The sequence below is a fragment of the Hydra viridissima genome, unplaced genomic scaffold (assembly GCF_058129835.1).
Source record: "Hydra viridissima isolate aposymbiotic clone 2 unplaced genomic scaffold, HvirCarnegie_v1 scaffold_11, whole genome shotgun sequence".
NCBI lineage: Eukaryota > Metazoa > Cnidaria > Hydrozoa > Anthoathecata > Hydridae > Hydra > Hydra viridissima.
In genome coordinates, this window is record NW_028324310.1 from 1,954,955 (window position 1) to 1,975,123 (window position 20,169).

The 20,169-nt window shown below is 28.7% G+C and overlaps 3 protein-coding genes across 4 annotated transcripts; 2 read left to right on the forward strand and 1 right to left on the reverse strand.

Annotated features, from left to right (window-relative positions):
• Positions 1-478: 478 nt before the first annotated feature.
• Positions 479-2,075, reverse strand: LOC149881651 (uncharacterized). Its single transcript, XM_090067581.1, has one exon. The coding sequence runs from the start codon at positions 2,069-2,071 to the stop codon at positions 539-541; it is 1,533 nt and encodes a 510-aa protein (XP_089923707.1). The 5' UTR covers positions 2,072-2,075; the 3' UTR covers positions 479-538.
• Positions 2,076-11,685: 9,610 nt separating this feature from the next.
• LOC149881652 (motile sperm domain-containing protein 1-like) lies at positions 11,686-15,996 on the forward strand. Its single transcript, XM_090066502.1, has 6 exons — positions 11,686-11,895; positions 14,393-14,468; positions 14,597-14,741; positions 14,908-14,968; positions 15,113-15,283; positions 15,520-15,996. The coding sequence occupies exons 1-6, from the start codon at positions 11,754-11,756 to the stop codon at positions 15,549-15,551; spliced, it is 627 nt and encodes a 208-aa protein (XP_089922628.1). The 5' UTR covers positions 11,686-11,753; the 3' UTR covers positions 15,552-15,996.
• Positions 15,997-16,095: 99 nt separating this feature from the next.
• Positions 16,096-17,709, forward strand: LOC149881653 (PI-PLC X domain-containing protein 2-like). 2 transcript variants are annotated; one of them, XM_090066499.1, is made up of 2 exons: positions 16,096-16,344; positions 16,503-17,709. In XM_090066499.1, the coding sequence occupies exons 1-2, from the start codon at positions 16,218-16,220 to the stop codon at positions 17,297-17,299; spliced, it is 924 nt and encodes a 307-aa protein (XP_089922625.1). In that variant the 5' UTR covers positions 16,096-16,217; the 3' UTR covers positions 17,300-17,709. The 2 variants fall into 2 exon arrangements, with proteins under 2 accessions (XP_089922625.1, XP_089922626.1); XM_090066500.1 differs by having other exon boundaries at positions 16,187-16,376; positions 16,503-17,490.
• The last annotated feature ends 2,460 nt before the right edge of the window (positions 17,710-20,169 follow it).

A 20,169-nucleotide genomic window follows, 5' to 3' on the forward strand; every position in this document is an offset into this window, starting at 1 on the left:
AAAATTTTAAAATCTGACATTATTCCAATTGATTTTCTCATTTTAAACACGAAAAATAGGATTAAAAAAAAAAAAAATTTTTTTTTTTTTTCCTCTTTCTAATTTTTGGGCAAATTTAAGTGTTTTTAGGCCTAAAAAGTGCAAAGTTCTTGGAAAAGATATCTCAAAAAGTAAAATATATCAAGTCTCAAAATGTTACAGTTGTGTACCTTTTAAGTAGATAAATGTCCTGAGATAAACAAAAAATTTGAATCTTTTTCAATATCGATGCACCATAAGCTTTTTCTATGCGTCTAAATTTAGGCCAAATTCCTGACCCCAAAACAGCCCAAAAAATTTAATTTTAATTTTTATCCAAAATTTCTTTATCTCAGGACATAAAGCTCATAAAAATGAACATCTGTACAAAATTTTAAATCAATTGGACAAATACAGCTCCCGCAATCTTATCCAGAATATGAAAAACTTTACAACAGAGAAAAATGCAAATAAAACTTTATATTTTGAAAATACAAATATATTAACACTTGAAAACAGGTTAAAACCCCCCCCCCTTTTCATATAATGTTCCTTCTTCATCATTGTGCTTATCATCAAACCCCTTCCTTGTTGCTCTAAGCTTTTTTCTTTGTTTTTTAAACTTTTCAGATGATTTTATGTCCATAAGCTTTTCACATAGCACATCACTATTTTGAAAACCGTTTTTAGTAAAATGTCCTGGTAAAATTCCTAAACTGTGAAGAACATCTATCATACCAGTTTTACCATCATTAAACTGTATGACAGCAGATGCAACACTAATTTCAAGTGTTGACCTACCCACGTACACATTTTTTGGGCATTTTGTCCAAATTACATTATTGAGCGATTCATTTGCATTCTGTGTTTCTCCATCAAGACATCTTTTTAATAACTTGTTTGCACCAAGATCTTTGTGTGAAAAAATAGGTTTTATAATTTCACAAACAGCTTCTGGAATGTTTATACTGTTTTTATAAGTCAAAGTTTGATTAATCTTGTCCCTTTGATATTTACACCACGAATCGCTAGTACGAGGACAATACTTATGGCGTTCTTCATCGCTGCTGCTTTCAGAACAGTGATGAATTAGTCCTGCTATGGATTTTTTCATGCCATACAAATTCCCTTTGTTTTGTCGTATACTCATTCCATAATAGTTTTGCAATGTATTAATGTTTTTATCTGTCATCCTTCCTTTTCCAGTAAGTCTTTTATTATCTTTTAAAACTTTTCCCTTGTACAATACTTTAAGAGAGCGTAAACGAGACCCAACTCTTTTTTGAACATGACTGACACATTCACTTTTTTCAATTTTATACCCTGGGTAAACATTATTACTTTCTATATTTTGGTAAGACTTACTGTCACCATCACCACAGTATTTTGTATAACGCAGTTTGTTAAAAACAGTTGATCGTTTAAATATTTGCAATGCCCCAATAGCTTCCATTGCACCTGCACTACCTTTGTGATTAATTGGGCAAATATGTGATTCTACCCAGTCATTGTATCCTGGTATATCTTTGTTTCTCTGCCAATATTGGCAACTTTTACAATCCTTTATGAGAGTTTGAGTGTCAACACACTTCCCATTACTAATAGCTGTAACAACACCGTTCAGCGAGGAAAAACCGCGTCGCTGCCACATTCCATCAACACTTACAGTAACATTTTTTATATCAGGGTCACCAATAGTAGACTCACTTGTACGTTGTGCTTGTGCAGCTGCTCGCTTCATTGAATCTTGGGCAACTTTGATATAAGACGAATGCAATTTATAGACAATGTTATTGTATGTTTTTTTTTGCATTGGTGGTGGACTGTTTATTATGTTACAAAAACTTTCCATTGCAGCATAACCTTTTCCAATTTCTCTGAAAGCTACACACATTCTGATATTAATGTCAAACAATTTCATGCCTTGTGTTTCATTATCACTGTTTTTTTCAATTTTTTTTTGAGGTAAAAAACTCATTTTGCCATTGACATTTTTTTGCAGTGCAAGACAAAACAAGTTGATGTGAAAATCCTTTCTTTCTTGATAAATCATTATTCAATTTTATTAAAGATTGGCATTTTGGACAAGAACCAACAAGATTTAAAATTGAACTCAAGACATCAGAATTAAATATAATGTAACATTCAGGATTACTATCTTGACTAATACTTGGAGTATCAGAAGTAGGTAAATTTAACTTTTCAGCAGATGCTGATTTGCTTGAAGAAGTATTTGTTAGAGATGTATTATTTGATGTATTATTTGAACTTGAAGTAGTATATTCAGAAGTCAAGTGAATTTTATTCGCAAGTAATCTATAACATTTACGTTTTTTGCTTTTAGACTTATTTCTTCTTTCTGCAGAACCCATGTTGATAGTATGCACTTTTATCGAGTTAATATATAGTAATAAACCAATTCAACAACGTTGTTCTTTCACACCATGTCATTTAAACATAGAAAAACAAAAAACAAAGAAGTAGCTATTGGTTTGAGTGCTTAGATTTTGTAAAATTTAGTTAAAATTGCCTTATTTTGACGTTGCTATGAGCGTTGCTAGGGGAAGCAAAATCACCCTACTAAGTTTAAACTGTTTTTTTAGGCCTTTTTATGTTTTTTTGTAAAATAATATGTATGTTTTTAAAAACAGCAATAGTTAAAGTTTTTAACTAATCAACTTTTGAAAAACTACTTTTTTCAATGTTTTTTAGCAGTCTACCACCTTAATTACTTGCATCTATAAGAGATTTTGTAAAAATTATTTCCTGGTAACCACAGTAAATTAATCATTATTTACACGTGTAAATACACGTGCAACAGAAAAGAGATTTAAAGCCCAATTGACTGTTTAGGGCCTAAGTAATGCCTAAGTTACTGTTTTAGGTTACGGAAAGAAGTAATAAGGTTCTATAAAGATTCCTGAGTTATCGCATCAATTTTTTTTTTTTCAAATAAAAAAGGAATTATTCTGGTATCTTCCCATTCAAGTTTTTAATATGCAATCATGGTTAAGGAAAAAGAGATCTCAATGTTTACTTTTAATGTCTTGTGAACTTATTTTTCTGTGGCTTACTGGGGCAGGGGGTAGGGGGTAAAGCTTCCCCAAAAATAATTCTACTAACTTCCCTACAATAGAGTAAACTTACTTGTTTAGTTTGACTACAAACCCCCTTTCTCGTTAACAAGTAAATTTGTATTACAAATTATAATCCTGACCGATTACAAATTGTAATCGGTCAGAAAGAGGTTATATTAGATGCAGTTTTTTTTTGTTTTTTTTTAATTAGATTTTGACTTATTTTAAATATTTTAAGTGGTGGTTTTTTTATAATTGCTTGGAAAAAATTAAACTTATCTACTTATTCAACTTTTAAAGTTATATTTTCATTGTGCATCACCAGTTTTGAACTTATATTTTCATCGTGCATCACCAGTTTTGAACTTGGCGTTTGATGTTGTATCTGCCACTGAAATAAGAAATTGCGTAACTGAAAAAGGTGTGTAATTTCTTCGATTATTTTATGAGAGCGGACGCCCTTGTTAAAAATATAAATACCTAGAGGCAGAAACTACGCAAAGTTTGTAGGGAATCCCATAAACCTTTGATGAATACGGTAGAATTATCTGACGTAATGATGCATTTTATTTAAACTAAGTATCCAAATGATTTATTAGGACCTCGTTTTACGCAAAAATATTTGAGAAACTCTGTTTAAAAATATTCGCTAAGATATTTAAAAACCGAAAAAGACATCTGTAATGAAAAATTTTCAGCTAAGCCAACTAACTCCCTAAAAATTATGGAAATTCAGTTGAAAAAATTCTGAGATGGCTGGCGGGGTCGAATATACTGTTCTATTACGCAGTTTAATGACAATATTAGCATACCTTTGTTTAATGATAATTTTCAAAATGTATTTTAAATCTACATTTATTTTCTTATCTTTTGTAAAATAAATTTGATTTCTTAATTTTTTTTCACATGATAACTATTGCAGTGATGGAACGAGATGTTAAGCCCAATGGGAGCAGTGGGGGAAGATCGACAGAGGATTTTACGGTTTCTTTACAAATTAGCCCCCTTAATTTATGTAAAATATTCAACTTATTGAGTATTTTACATAGAGTAATTTGTTAAGGGGGCTATTTATTACAAAACTCTAATTCTTGACAGCACTGATAATCGAACAGCTGAAATGAATAAAAAAATGTATTTTTTATAAAAATGTAACCGAAGTAGTTACAAAGTAATAAACTTGTTCAATAGAATACAGTATTAGAAGCTGTATTCTATTGAACAAATTCATTATTTAAAACAAAGGCTGTGCAGTAATGATTGAAGTATTGTTCTTATATTATGCTCGGATACAAAATGCACGCTGTTGACCGGTGAACGGATCCTTCGCTACAAAATTTCCATGAATTGAGCTAATTAGTATTGCACGCCCACCCACCTATGACCCCAAGTGTTTCTCAGTAAATTCAAAAAAACAAAAATACCCCTTTCTGGACACCTTTAAGTTTTCCTTCGCTGTCTCCCATACCTATTTTCAATGCGCTTAATTCTCTCCTCATTGTTTTTGTAAGTCTCTCTGCTCGTCCATTAGAGCTTGATTGATAATAAAGTATGTTTTTGCAAAATGGATAAAAAAAAAGTCCATTTTCAAAATACAGTTCACCCGGTTACTTTGCAGTGAAATCAAAATAATATTTGGTTTACGCTTGCTTAAACTAAACCGTCGCTTCAAAGTAAGAACGTACCATCTCTATTATCTCTATTATACTGAGTGGTTTTATTCTCTATTATAAAAATTGATCGAAAATCGAGCTGGTGTGTTCCTACTTTAAGGTAACGAAATGATCTTTGGTATTGCAATAACTGCACAACGTCAGCTTGAATTTAATAATGGGTTAAACGTTAAACGAGTTGAATCGATAATCTCCGTGGTGGAGAATCGAATGTTTGTGAAATTGTTGCTGAAGCTTGCCGTTTTAATTTTAAAATTTTGTGAGTTTGTGATGATCCAACTTTGGTTGCCCATCTTTTCTAAACAATGGAAACTGGTTTTTGCAAGTCGAGATTTGTTTCAGCAAAGATCATCATCCTAAGATTAGGATTTCGCAAACTAAACACGTATACATATTAGTCAGGAACGAACATTCGTTAAAGGAATATGGGCGTACCGGTATTCGTTAAAGAATATTTGAAAAAAGTATTCGTTAGTTCGTGTATTCTTCGAACGAATATAAGCTTGAACAAATATTATTCGTTTGAACGAAAAAGTATTCGTTCGAACGAAAAAGTAATCTTGTACGAAAATATTGGTTTAAGTTTAAATATTGTATATAGCAGTGCTTACCTGATAAATGAAAATAATGAAAAATTGAAAATAACATCAGTAGTGACAATGAGATCGAATAATTGAAATTAAAATTCCCTTGACACAGTTAACTTATTAACAATTTAAATGTGTCAAGGGAGTTATTTTTTGTAATAAACTATATTAAATCTTCCAATAAACAATCGTTTTTTAATACTTAAATTAACAATCTTAAGAAAAGACTTGATCAAAATGTGACAGATTTCAACACGGTACCTTTGCACACGAAGTTTTATAAAGGCGATGCGAAATTCTCTTTTTTTCGGGATTTCGTTTTTACGAAGGTGATACAAATATTCGCAAATTTGGAACTTCGTAATTATGAAGCTTCGAAAAAATTTGGAAATTAAGAACTTCGTAATTACGAAGTTTTATGAAGTTTTTCAGAGTTTACGAAGTATTTCGACGAAGTTCTACGAAGTACGGCGATGCAAAGGTGCGGTGCTTACATAGAATACGCAATAATACTTTTACCACAATCAGGAAATCAATTTTCAATTCTTACGAGATTTGACTCAGATATTCTCGAATATTGAAAGATCAACCGTAAGAAGTCCTACTTCTAAGCAGGCTGGCAAGGAAGTTCTTGCGCATCTCAGCATTATTAGCCATCAGCGAAATATAGTGTTAGGACGAAGAACTAATCTCAGCATTGACAACATTGAAATGTTGGTCTACATGAAGGGAAACATGAAAGAGTTGAAGACTCTTCCTAGCTTTTTTTGGCCTGGATATGAAGATAGTGATGAATATAAACTATAAAAATAAAATTACTAACAAAAATGATAATAATAAAAATACCAATGATAACAAAAAAATGACATATAACAATAAAATTTAGTAATTTTGGTAAATTTGGTGACCAAAACCCTCCTTATTTTAATTTTACAGCGATAAAAATTTAAACCAATAAGTAGGTAAATAATTAGGAGATAAAAAAACTCTATCATTAGGATAGCTTTGAAATTGGCGATGGGCTTGACTAAATCTACCAAACTTACTCAATTAATTAATCAATATCCTATTAATTTGTAATTTTCTAGCAAGAAAATTTAAACATAAAAAGTTGTACACAAAGTGGCAAAAAAGTAGCAATAAATTTAGCCAAAAAAGTAAGTGTATTCAATATTATCAAATAACAAGCCGCCTAACAAATATATTTATAAAAAGTACATGCTTTACGAATTTTTTTTTTTTGCTGTTAAATGATTTTTTGTACAAAAGTATTATAGAAATATGAACAAATATTCGTTAAACGATTATTTGTAAATGAAACAAACATTCCTTTAATGAATATTTGACCCAATCTTATATATCCTGCAACGTTTGAGTTAAGGGATTGTTAAATACGCAGTTTTTCCGTTAGTTTCCGTAAACTTGTCATGAACTCAGACAAAGTTTTTCCCTCTTTTTGACATCTTTCGTAAAATTTGTATTGTTCGGCAATATAAACTTAGCAATCGTATTTCGAAGTAAACAATAAGGCATGAAAGGGGGTAGCAGTGATATTTTTATTAACGTGAAGTAAAATTAAAAACAAAAATAATTGATTTCGTTAATGTGAATAAAAACTGAAATTAGGAATTATTTGAAGAATGAAAACTGAAATAGAATCGAATATCAGCATCAGAAAGAAAAATAGGAATAGAATTAGGAATAATTACCGAACGAAAATTATTGAATATTAGAAAAAATTTAATTTAATGGTTATTTTTCTTCTTCTTTTTTTAACAATTAATTTACAAATTTTACATTCTTGCTTTAATGTTGATACACGTTTGACCAGAGCGATGATATTAGAAATAACTAATGAAGAATTATAAAGTTATTTTTAATGTATTATTGGACCACAGAACTGGTCACGTGTTTGTCATTACGTTAAATATAAATTCATTACGTTCAATCTTTTGTTATAAAATAATTTAAATATCTAAAGATTTTTAAGAGTTGAAAATCAATCAATAACAGAATAATGAGTTTATCAAGGTTGTTGGCTGGTAGGAAACGTGACAGTTCTGTATGAAAGTTCCTCAATTATGTTGTAAAAACCGACAAATCCACATGTCTAGTACAGGACAAGAATAATGAGGGCGCGTGTGGCAAAACTTTCCCCGGAAAAAATTCCAGTAACTTGGTAGTGCATAATCAGAGAATACGAAATGCAAAAAAAATATTAATTTAAACGTAAAATTGATGAAATCAATTCTATATCTTCCCGAAATGGTTGGAAGACAAAGACCCAGACAATAGGAGAGTGCTTTGAACACCGAATCACCGAGTCATCAACGAAATCAAGTGAGTAGTGCGTCAGGATAGCGTGATTGAAATGGCTGTTATTACCAGCTTCCCAACAGCATTGCTTGATCAGCCGTCGTTATAAAAGATGATAAAAACACTTGACCCAAAATTAAAATTGTTAGCTAATAATTAATACAACTAAGCTTTTAAATTATTGTTTTAAATTCATTCAATGCTAAACATTTAAACAAATGCTTACCTTTAATTACAGTATCATTAATTAAATACTATAGTAACTAATAACACTCACTGATATGCAATATATTTTAACTGATTTAAATCTTACAATGCAGGGTCTGCAACACTGAACAAACGGATTAATGAAGGTTTTTTTCTACAATCTGCACAACTGAAAGAGTTGCAGAACTTGATATTCGTACACGCAGAGTAACAATTTCTCTTGATGGTTGGACAAAGAAGTGTCTCTCACGGCATGGTTCCTTGGAAAATCATGAAATGCTTTCCTAAATTTGATGGAATTCCAACATCCCCACACGGGTGAGATGCTTGCCGAATTTTTAAAGAAATGTCTTGACCAATAAGGTATTAGAGAAGATCAAGTTATGTTGATTATTTCAGACAACGGATCTAATATGTTTAAAGCCATCAGGCTATTACAGGAAGTGCATGCAGCCAAGAAATCTGAAGAATCTGAATCTTACGAGTTTGAATCTGACAAGTTTGAACATGAAACTGATGAAGAATGGATCCAGTCTCAGTCATAACAAACTGATTTATCCCTGCCAGATCATATTCCATATTTTCGAATGCCCTGTATGACTCACACACTCCAGCTTCTCATAAAACCAATTTATGAATATTATAGTGCAACCATCTTAAAAACAAGACAAGTTTGAAATGAAAAATTAAGAAATCAAGTGTGGTAATTGAGAAACTCATAGACAAGTATGGGAAGTCTGTGATAACTTACTGCACTACAAGATGGAACAGTACATATCAGATGATTGACCGGCTGTTGAAAATAAAGACATCGGTGAATGAAGTTCTAACAGAAATCAGTACATATTATTATTATTTATATTATTAGTGTATATAAATTATTTTCAGAGTTTTTTTAAATTTACAAAATTGTGCATTACCTTATTTAAACTAAGAAAATAAAAATGGTAATAATTTGTAGGAAGTTCATTAGTCGTTATCATTAAAAAACAAGACAGGATTTATAGTCTTTAGTTTAAATTTACCAATAACACGGAAAGACTATATCCTGTCTTTTAAATCACATCAAAACAGCATGAAAAAATGGACGTAAAACAATGACAATTATTAGTTATTCTAATTGTTATTATTAAACTTTAATTTCAGATGGTTTACTTAAATTTAGGAATTGACACATTCAAAGCAACTGAATGGGTTCGTCTTCAAAACATTTCCCCACTTTTGGAACCCTTCGCAGTACAAACAAAATGTACTTCAGATCAATGCCCAGTCTCTTTCACAGGTTTTACCATCTGTACTTAATTTGGAATGCCATCTACGAGAATATCCTACTAACAAGTCTTTGATAGTGAATCTTCTTTTTAAAATCTATGTCGATAGTTTCAATCAATTCTGCAGCCGGACTCAGATACGTTTAATCCTTTTCCGTCTGCTGCATCTTTGTTAGATCCAACAGTTGCTGTCTTTATCCTCACACCAGAAATGGGCACCTTGCTCCATGCAGCAAAGATGTATATAACAAGTGCTAGTGGAGTAGAGCCAGAATTACAAGCTGCTGTTGAGTCAAATGGATCTGCATGTGAATCTGCTGCCATAGAGCGCTTTAAGTTCTTGTCAAAAAAAATCTTTTCAAAAGAAGAAAAAATTAATAACCAAGACAATGTCACTGTTGCATGCCAGATGTTTGGCAAACATAAGCGGTGATGATGCGCTGCCAAGTGAAAGCCTGCTCTTTTGGAAACAAAGCAAAAGCAAGTATAGCGAGATTGTAATTTTGGCTGAAGATTTGTTGTCCGTCACAGCATCACAGATGTATGCAGAAAGGATTTTTTCTACTTTGTGGAATTTTAATTGTTGGTCGCCGCAATCGAATGAAAAAATTATTAGAGATGAAAATTTTTATGAAACTGAACAAAAACTTGTAATTATAATTCAACCAGATATTTTCTTTGAACTTCAAAAAGTCTTATTGTAATTCAATTGAATTATTGAATAACTATTTTAATGACTTTTTGTCTGCTTATTTAAAATATGCTTATTTAATATATGCTTATTTAGATTTTTTAATATTAAGTTAAGAAATTGTTTAAATATTTTTCTTGATATTAAAAAAAAAAAGTTATATAAATTTTTACTCACTAATAAGTTAATAACCATTTTTATAGTTTGCGCCAACTTTTCCCAGGGTGGGGTAAGTTGGCAACCTTTTTTTTTTTTTTTAGGCCCTGAAAGGCTCTTAGGTTTTTTTTTTTAATTACAATATACTTTAATCTTTTCAAAAAAAAATTGACGTTTAGGGCAACTAATTGCTGTAAAATTTGATAGAAGTAAAATATGAATTGAATTTGTAACTGAAATTAGAAGTAAAATTATTGAAATCATAAGAACTGAACTGAAATTAATTTCATCAGAATTGAAATAGGAATTATTTTATAAGTAAAATCAAAATTAGAAGCTAAATCAATGCAAGAAGAACGGAATAAAAACGGAAATAGAAATTATATTTAGAACTTAAACATCACTGGGGGTAGAGGTTGGCAAATTTTTATTCCGAAATTCTACAAATTGCAAAGAAATATTTTTTTAAATTCTAAAACTTGGATCAAAACAATTCTTAATTTTTAAAATTCCTAATTTTTTTATTTGTCTTATGAAGATATCAAAAATGTTATAATAGTTTAGCAACTTTAAATTTTATGGCAAACTTGTATACAAAAAGCAATAGCTTTTAAAGTGAGACAAGTTCAATTTTCATCATTTTAAAATAATTGCTTAATAAGCTTGGAGATGGTTTTACCATTGTTTGTTTTTTTGGTTTTTTTAGGTACAAAGCCTTGTGAGTATGATCAAAAAAGTTTATAATTTATAAAATGCAACTGATTTTTTTTTTCTTCTCTGTGTTTTTGTGTTTCTTTTGCCAACTGATTAGCAGAATAGTTTTGAATCGGTATTTAAATCAAATAAAATCTCGTAATTATATTCAGTATCATAATCATAATATAATCTTATGATTATAATCATAGATACGTTTACAATCGTGTTTATAGAGTTGATATTGAGTCTTGATAAAGCTTAAACCTTAATATGATTTATGATTTAAATTTATGAGGGTTTAAAATCAAAATTGTTAAAAAAACAACAACAAAAAAAAGAATATTGGGTATATTTTATTGAATATTTTTCCTCCGTTTTTTATTTTTTGAAGTGTATTCTTTAAGTTATATAAAGATCATTTATCTTTTAATTAATATATTTTTTAATTAATATATTGGCTACTAAATTTAAAAGGAATTAAAAAGTTTATTGAGTATACTATACTTTTATCAAGCATTTTAAATCTAACAATAAAACTAAAACAACCAATCACAGCTTTAACTAAAATTATATTTGTAGTAATTTTTAAAATTCCCTAATTAATCTTGAACGCTTTTTTGGCTAAAATATTGCTAACGCGATAATTATCAAGTTGAATTAAGACGACTTCAAGATTCCGTATTGGTTTTGTTTATTACTTATTTTTATGGTATCGTAGGTTTCGTCAATGTATTTTACGGAATTAGTCGGAAATAGTTTGAGTGTATCTTGTGTAATAACTATAACACTTGATGTTTATATAACAACTCTTCTCGCCAGTGACAAAGCTAATAAAATATCATAAATAGTAGCTGACATTATCTATTGTTTATTTGTTTTTAGGATTTTTAGGAAAAAAATATTTGATGGTAATTTTACCTTTTTTTGAATAACTACTACCAAGAGTTGTTAGTAGTTATATCGATAACCACTAACAAGCCTTGGTAGTAGCTAGTTATTCAAAATTATGATGATTTTAGAATTTTTATTAACAATTATAATGATGATAATATTTAGACTTAATGAATTCTAAAGAAGAAAGTGTTGGCAAATTACCAGTATTTGTGTTTCCAGAAACCCTTAATTTCTTCTCAGACAATCAGTCATCGCACAAACAAGTTCTAACTTTATACAATCCATATGAATTTACACTGCAGTTTAGAGGTTATTGTATTGTACTATATTGTTACAAATTTTCTTTTTTCTTTTTTTTTCTTTATATAATAGTAATAATAACAATAACAATAATAATAATAAAAATGATAATGATAATAATGATAATAATAATAATAATGATAATAATAATAACAATTATAATGATAGTAATAATAATAATAATAATAATAATAATAATAATAATAATAATAATAATAATAATAATAATAATAATAATAATAATAATAATAATAATAATAATAATAATAATAATAATAATAATAATAATAATAATAATAATAATAATAATAATAATAATAATAATAATAATAATAATAATAATAATAATAATAATAATAATAATAATAATAATAATAATAATAATAATAATAATAATAATAATAATAATAATAATGGTGATGATGATACTGATAATGATATGATACTGATAATGGTAATATTATAATGATAACGATATTATTATTACAATTATATTGTGTTTTTCTGAGTATGTATATTTTCATATATTTAATAAATATGAATAAGAAATCATTTTATCAACATCAAGCATATTTATTCATGGATGGTTTATCAAGTTATCTGTATCAGAATCTTTGGTATTTGGTTTTGTTGTAGAAATCTTGTTTGAAAAAAGTTATAAATTTTATCAACAGAATCAAAGCCAAAAAAGAGCACTGCAGCAACAAATTTTTGTGTGAATTAAAACTTTTCCATTGATTTTAGAATTTAACCTGGCATACAAGGTCTTTCTTTAAATAACCTAAACCTAAAAAGTACTATATACTCCTGCACTTTAGAATTTTAATGTACAATAAAAAATTTGATAAATTTAGATTTCAGAACTCTACTTCAGAATATTTATTATTTTCTGTATTTTAGAGTCTCCTATGGATATTATAATTCAAAAATTTAAAAATAGTTAATTTTTTTATAATTTTGTTTTGATCATATTGATATACTAAAATGACACCAGGTTTTCAAGTGATTTGGTTCTCCATGGTAACTACCAGAATAGAGAATGGGGTAGTTCAGACAAGTGGTCTTATGTTTTTTGTTACTCAAATTTGGGATTTTTTTTTAAGTTTCCCAGAAAAATTAAAATCTTCATTTTCAGCAAGTTAGGTTCTTAATGATTTGTTGATTACAGGGTTTGGCTCTACTTAATTTCAAAAAGGCTTAAGGAAGATATTAAAGAAATATGTGTACCTCTTCAATCAAGTTTTAATCAAAATCCACATATGTTTGGATACATCTTGAGTCTTTAAATAATCATAAAACTTGATTACAAAGAGGTGTAAAGCTGAACCTTTCAGGATTTGCTTTACTTATAAATAAAAACTAATTGTATAAAGTTGAAAAAAAAGACTTTTTTTTTGGTAATATTACCTGGTTATAAAAGAAAATTTTTATCATGAGAAAAATACTCTAAAAACATAAGACAAGTTTAGTATACTCCAGTTTACCATCAAAAAAAAAAAAATGCAGTTGCACTCTTGCCTCAAATGATTATTATATTCAAAATCAAGAGTTTTCACTGAAATCTTTATAAATAATAATTTCCTCTGGAATGAAATTTATCTTAAACATTTTAAACTATGAATTCAGGTTGGTTTGGTTGCTGTATGTAGTTGTAATGTAAATAATTATTTAAATAATGTAAGATCCCACTAATGTAACTGAAATGCCCTTTCTGTATTTCTTTTGTCTTTCCCAGATCTTTTTTCATGTTATTCTGAGTCAGCCTTTTTTATGGAATTCATTGTTTTTCAGCATTAAGACTTTGTTCTTCTTCTTTCATTGCATTTGTCTTTTTGTTAAAATCATAGAATGGAAACAACTAAAACCTGTTTTGTTAAAATTGTTTTTCAAAAGATTACAAAATACAGTTTTTTTATAATTTTAATAATTTTGAAACTTAAGTAAAAAGCGTAAATTAAAATTATTGTACAATATTGTAATTAAGTGAGTAAATATACTTCATGGTTAATTATGCAGGCTAATTATGCAGGATTGTCTAGAAAATTTGAATTTTTTAAAACAATATTTTACACTCTTTCAATATGTAAATTAATTTATTTTAGTAAAAAATTACTTTGAAAAGTAATTATTTTAGTGAAAAGTTACTTTGAAAAAATTAAGATTTATAGAAAATAGTATTTAAAAAAATGCAAAACCTCAATTCTGGGTAAATTTAATTTTGGCTAAAAATCAGAACCAGCTGTTGTGGTCAGCTCTTGTTTTTAACACAATCGAGAATAAACAAACCAAAATTTTATAAAGTAGCCACATTAGTGAAAGTTTGTTTTGATTTTTCTGATCATTTTATTTGGTTCTTATTTTTGTTTTAAAACACTTGCATTGCTCACTAAGCTTACTATTTTCATGAATTCCATGTTATGTATTTGACTTTTTATTTATTTATATTAGCAAGTAACATTCAAATGTATAGTATTTAAATAGAATAAAAATGAGTTTTTGTTTTTAGTTTTGTGTAACAACCCAACAAAGTATAATGTTGTTGAGTCTGAAGGTGTAATAAAACAGAAATGCTGTGTTGATATGTAAGTTTTTGATTTTGTAAATTTTTTTTTCGTAACTCTTGAAAGAGTTTAAATGGTTAAAAAATTATTTTGTTGTATGCAAAAAATTTTTTTGAAGTGTTTCCTCTTAGTATGTAGCTTCAATTTAGAGTTGTGCGTGCGACAGACATACTGAGTGCTGCTAAAAGGGAAGACAAATTCAGAATCCATTTATATCAATATGGATTTGAAAAGTTGTTGGGTAAAAAAGACATCATGGCTGTTTTACAATGTTCTGAGAGTAAAGAACCTACTGTAAGATTATTTTTTAAGTTTCTTCTTTTAAAGTTCTGTTTTAAAAAAATTAAAAAAAAGTTTCTATTTAAAAAGCATATTTGAATAACTTCATATGTTCAAATGGGAAAAGGCAAAGGGTAGCAGATTAAATAAAAAATAAGTTATCATATTTTGTACTTAACAGGTTCAAGTAGAAAAGAGATCCAACATGTATGAGATGAGCAAAACATTAGAAAGAAGGAGAGGTTATGTAAAATTTTGTATTTAGTTTATTTAATATTTATTACAAATTTTTATGCAGATTCTGAGGTAAATACAAAAGTTTCAAATTTAAAATAAGAATCTATAATTTGTGTTTTACTAAATGAATTCTATCAAATATATTTTAGATTCTGTTATTATTCAGCGCTCCCTTCCCAGTTTACCTGTTATGTTAATAACATTTGCATCTCTTATTGTCCTCATGCTACCAACATATGGTGACAGAGTTACTAACAATAATATACCTGACTATCTTTTTATGTCTATTAACCAAAAACTTATTGCTGCATATATTTTAGGTGAGCATCATTTGTTTTAATTCTGTTTTTCAGGTCGTGATCTGTGACTTGTATTTTAAAAATCTTTTACAATCTTTTAAAATCAGATAATCTAAGTTATTTAATATTTTAGTTGTTGTTTTTTTATTTAGTTTTTTGTTTAAAATTAAAAATTAAATCAAGATAATTAAAAAACTTGAAAAAAAATTTTGTTTTTAATGAATGTAAAAAGATCTCATCAAAATGTTCAATTTCAGGTCTTATTACGATGGCAGTGTTGAAAACATGACAGTTCTAATTGTAAATCCTTGGTTTATATTTCCTTGTTTATATTTAACATTTTAGTTATTTATAAATTTAACAAGGAATCAATAACTTGTATACAGTTCATTGGACAATTTAAGATTATTGAGTTATGCAAGAAAGTATTTTTTAACTAATCAAAGGTTTGGGGCTTGGAAACGCAGTTTATCTTGCTAAATGGTGATTCCAAGTTGTCGAATAATTCTACTTTTGACGATTATGATCTTTTTAATTTGATTGTAAAAAAGATTATTTTTAACAATACTCAAATTCTCTTTAAAGTGTTTATCAAAGCAACTGTGCTTGTATGAATATAATTTATTTAACTGAAATTTGTACGAAATTTTTTATCTTATGCTGCTATATGAGTTGTAAACTTTTTAAATGTAAAAAAATTGTTGATAATTTTATGAAATGAAAGCTATTTTGAATGAATCTCTTTTTGTGAGTAAAGAGCTCTAAGCAATGGAGCCGTCCCTTCCTGTAAAGTTAATACATTAAAAAAGTTGTAAACATCTAATCAAACATCATAAAAGTTTGTTGTAAAAAGTTTGTAGCGGTTTATAAAATGTTTATAAAAGGTTAAAGTTTTTATCTTATTTTTTTTAAAAAAAGCTTATTTTTAGGAAATAATAATTTCTCAAAAGGCAAAATGTCAACCTGGATGTCCGACCTTCCGTCACAAATATCGAACAAAATACCTTTCAACCAGTTGGCTATTCCTGGTTCTCATGACGCCGGAGCATTTTACTTAGACCCAAAATCGCCGATATGTCCTGGTAAAAAATGCTTTATATATTGCTGTTTTAAGGTTTGTATTGATTGTCACAAGGTCTTTTGTTTCATATTATCAAATCTTGAACTTTGTGGGTTTCTAACAAATACCACTAATACATTTATTTTCACCAAATTTTTAATTCCTATTACTTTTGTCTAGACGAATCAAAAGGTATTAAGGTGATGGGGAAAATTTTTAAAAGTACCTTAATAGGCTGGTCGGTAACCCAGCGCTATCCAATAGAATATCAGCTTTCATTAGGGGTTCGGTATTTCGATATGCGTATTGGGTATTTAACCGACAAAGATGACTTTTTTTTCGTTCATGGTTGCTATGGATTTCAAATGTTTTCCTTACTTCAAGTCATTGCTGATTTTACTAAAAATTACCCAAAGGAAGTTGTTGTTGTGGATCTCCAAGAATTTCACGAGTTTACACCAAAACTGCATGAAACATTTTCTAGACATGTTGAAGAAATCTTTAAAGGAAAGCTCTATCCTTATTCTGGAAATGGAGCTTCTTCAACGTTAAAAGAGATCTGGGATTCTGGTAAGCAGATTATCGTCAGGTACAATTATCCTTACTCAGAGAAAAGTTACCCAGAATTTTGGCCGGCAAATGCCTTATATTCACCATGGAGAGATACGAGTTCGCCTGGCAAGTTAATCAGATTTCTAAATAAAAGGCTTACCTTTTATTCAGCGAAACAACTAAGTGTGTTTCAGGCTATTCTTAGCCCTCAAACGGACGACATTCTTAAAGGATTGCTATGTTGTTGCTATCCGCACCAACTTTCAGAGCTTGATGAAAAATCAAAAGAGTTTATCCAAAGCTGGTTAGACCAAGTTTACGCTTCAAGAAGGATTGGGGTAAATATTTTCATGTGTGATTTTATTGCTAATGACGGTTGTATTCAGTGTATTCTTCGACTTAATGAATTACATGCTTTGAACTAAAAGATAAAAAGTTGAAAAGATTATTTTCATGTATGATTTTGTGGCAATTGACGGCTTTATTCAGTCGCATGCTCCGAATTAAATATAAAGGATGGTGTAAGTTTTTACATCTGGTTTGTTTTTTGTTTTTTTTTTGTTTTTTTGCAAATAATGGCTGTATTCAGTATATTTTCCTATTATTTTTCGGACTAAGGTTTTAAAAATAATTTGCATTTATATTACAGATTTCTGTCATAACTTCACTTTTTAAATGTTAATATTTCGTTCTCAATGTAAATAAAAGTTTAAAAACATAATTTTATAAGTTTTTAAATATTTCAATTTTTAATGTGAATAATTTTTTTTTGTAAATATTGTTATTTTTGAAACATTTTTGTAGCACGAAATTTGAAATGCTATCGAATTTTAAATCATGAGATTTTTTTTTCAGTAATTCTCTTTATATGGGCCCAACTCAAGTTGCGAATTTAAGTACATATGCATATGTACATATAGGTGTGTGTGTTTAAATAAGTAACATAAGACAAATTTAAATTTGTTGATCGAAAGCACGGTCTCGTGTCACTCACTGAGCTCGTGTTTTTTACATCTCTTTTTTAACAATCATTCTTTAAACATTTCAAAATCTTTCAAGAAAATATTCATTTGATATGCCAAGTTCTATTACCCCCCCCCCTTCCCCCTTCCCCCTTCCTCTTTACACATAGTGCAGTTGTCCCAGTATACTTAGCCGCGCACGTATTTTCTTAAAAAATTGATAGCTTTCATTAAATTGCATTTGAACAGATTAACAAATTCTTTTTTAATTATTTATTACTGATTATACCAACATTTTAAAAAGAAATACGCATATGTAATTTATTTCATAAATGTAAAAGAGAGAATGGATAATGTACAAAAATTTAAAAGTAGCAATTAAAAACAGACGCAATAGAAATGTCCTGACCTGTTTTAGGATTTTACATAACTCGTATTAGATGTCCAATTGTTATTTCCGCAAATTTTTTCATTTTTTAGAGCGTTACAACGCACCAGAAACCGAACGACGAACGTATTGTACCTTTTAAAAATTTGCTCACATTTTATTAATTTCATCAATAAGTTTTAGTTTTCAATTATAACAATATTTGGGAAAAACTGAATTTTTTCTTTTTACTGTTTTTTTCACAGGGTTTTTTTACATAACTTGTGTACGCGCTCTTGATTTAAAATTGCTCCTAATTATCATAAGATATTTATTAATCTTTACGGAAAAATAGTTTTAACAAAAGAATGGAGTTTTGTGAGACCATATTGTCAAATTTTTGAAGAAAATTCCAACTTTCTAAAAAAAATTATTTGTTCATACGAGAGCCTATGTTTCAGTAGATCCCTACCTTTCTGGATCCTTGGTACCTAAGCTGTTTGACAAACACTTGTTTTGTTTAGCCTAAAAAATCTGTTGTTTATTTTAATGCTTTGTTTGGTTATATAAGAGTGTTTGAGTGTTTATGATTGGGTTATTGAGTTGCCCTCAGTGTTGTGTGGTTGGGTGTGATTTGTAAATGATTCGTATAACGGCAGTCTACTTGAATTCTAACGCTTTACGTAAAACTTAACAACAAAACCCTAATACATGTTCATAACGATCTAAAAGTTCCCAAATCGAAATTCGAAAAAATCGAAGCGGTACAATAATTCCTAAATCGAAATATAAATGAAATAATGATTGCATCTGCGAATGGTCCTTCCCGTTTCACTTTCACTCAAATATTTAACTCAAGTATATTTCTTAAGTATTTAAAAATACTGATAATAATATGCAATCAAAACTCACTCAAAAACATTCTCTTCCCACTTTCGACGAAAGTGATAATACATTTTAAAAATCTTCTCTTTGAAATTTTCCCTTTAATTCTTTTTCTTTACCTCTTTTTTTTTTTTTAAAAAATCTCTTTCCTCTCTTTCCCAAACTCGCTTTTAAAAAATTCTCTCTAAAAATTCTCCGTATCAATTTTTTCCATAACATCTTCCCAAAAAATCCTTTTATCAATATTCTCATAAAATCTTTCTATGAAATTCCCTAGACGTTCTCAACCGTTCTTCTGTGTCCGCAGCTGTTTCTGAAATCAGGCAATGTTCAAGCATAGACAATGGTTTTTATGTTTGTTTAGTGTTTTTTTTTTCGACCTCTTAGTCACGGTTCTCTAAAACATGTCTTACCAGTTATCTTTTGAGTAGTGTTTGTCTCTGATATCAACTTGTTTGTAACTTGTTTGTAAAAAATCATAAAACAATTACAGAGCTATCGCATACCTTATTAATTGAACTGTTACCATTTTATCATTTCATTGAGAAGACATTTTTACACTTTAATGGTGTGACTGTTATTTTTCATGCAATTGTACTTGTGTGTCCACCTAAGAAACTTAAAGAATATGTTTATAATTTCTTTCGTTGTCTCTCCTCCCACAAGAGTTAAACAGCCTATGGTTAACTCTTACTTGATTTTAAACGTAGTTGACGTCTCGGTGGCTCAACATCTGGGATCTGCCAATCCTTTACTTTAAAAACGGCATTTTTTTGAATAAGTCTGCATAAAACAAGGTGACATCTTAGGGTTGATTAAATGGATCAAGTGCGAGAGAAGACTGTTTTGTTTTACGATTGTATGGAAAAAATCATGCGCTAAAGCGTGATCGCCGAAATTGGGCGCCAAATTTATTTTTTAACAACAAAAACCTATTTATTTTTTAACGACAAAAACGTATTTGTAAAAGGAGAAATTTCCTACTAACAATAAAATTTTTATGCTTTGCTTCTTAAACAAAACTTAAGTCTTAAAAAACATTCGCTAAAAATAAATTAAATAAATTAAATATATTAAATAA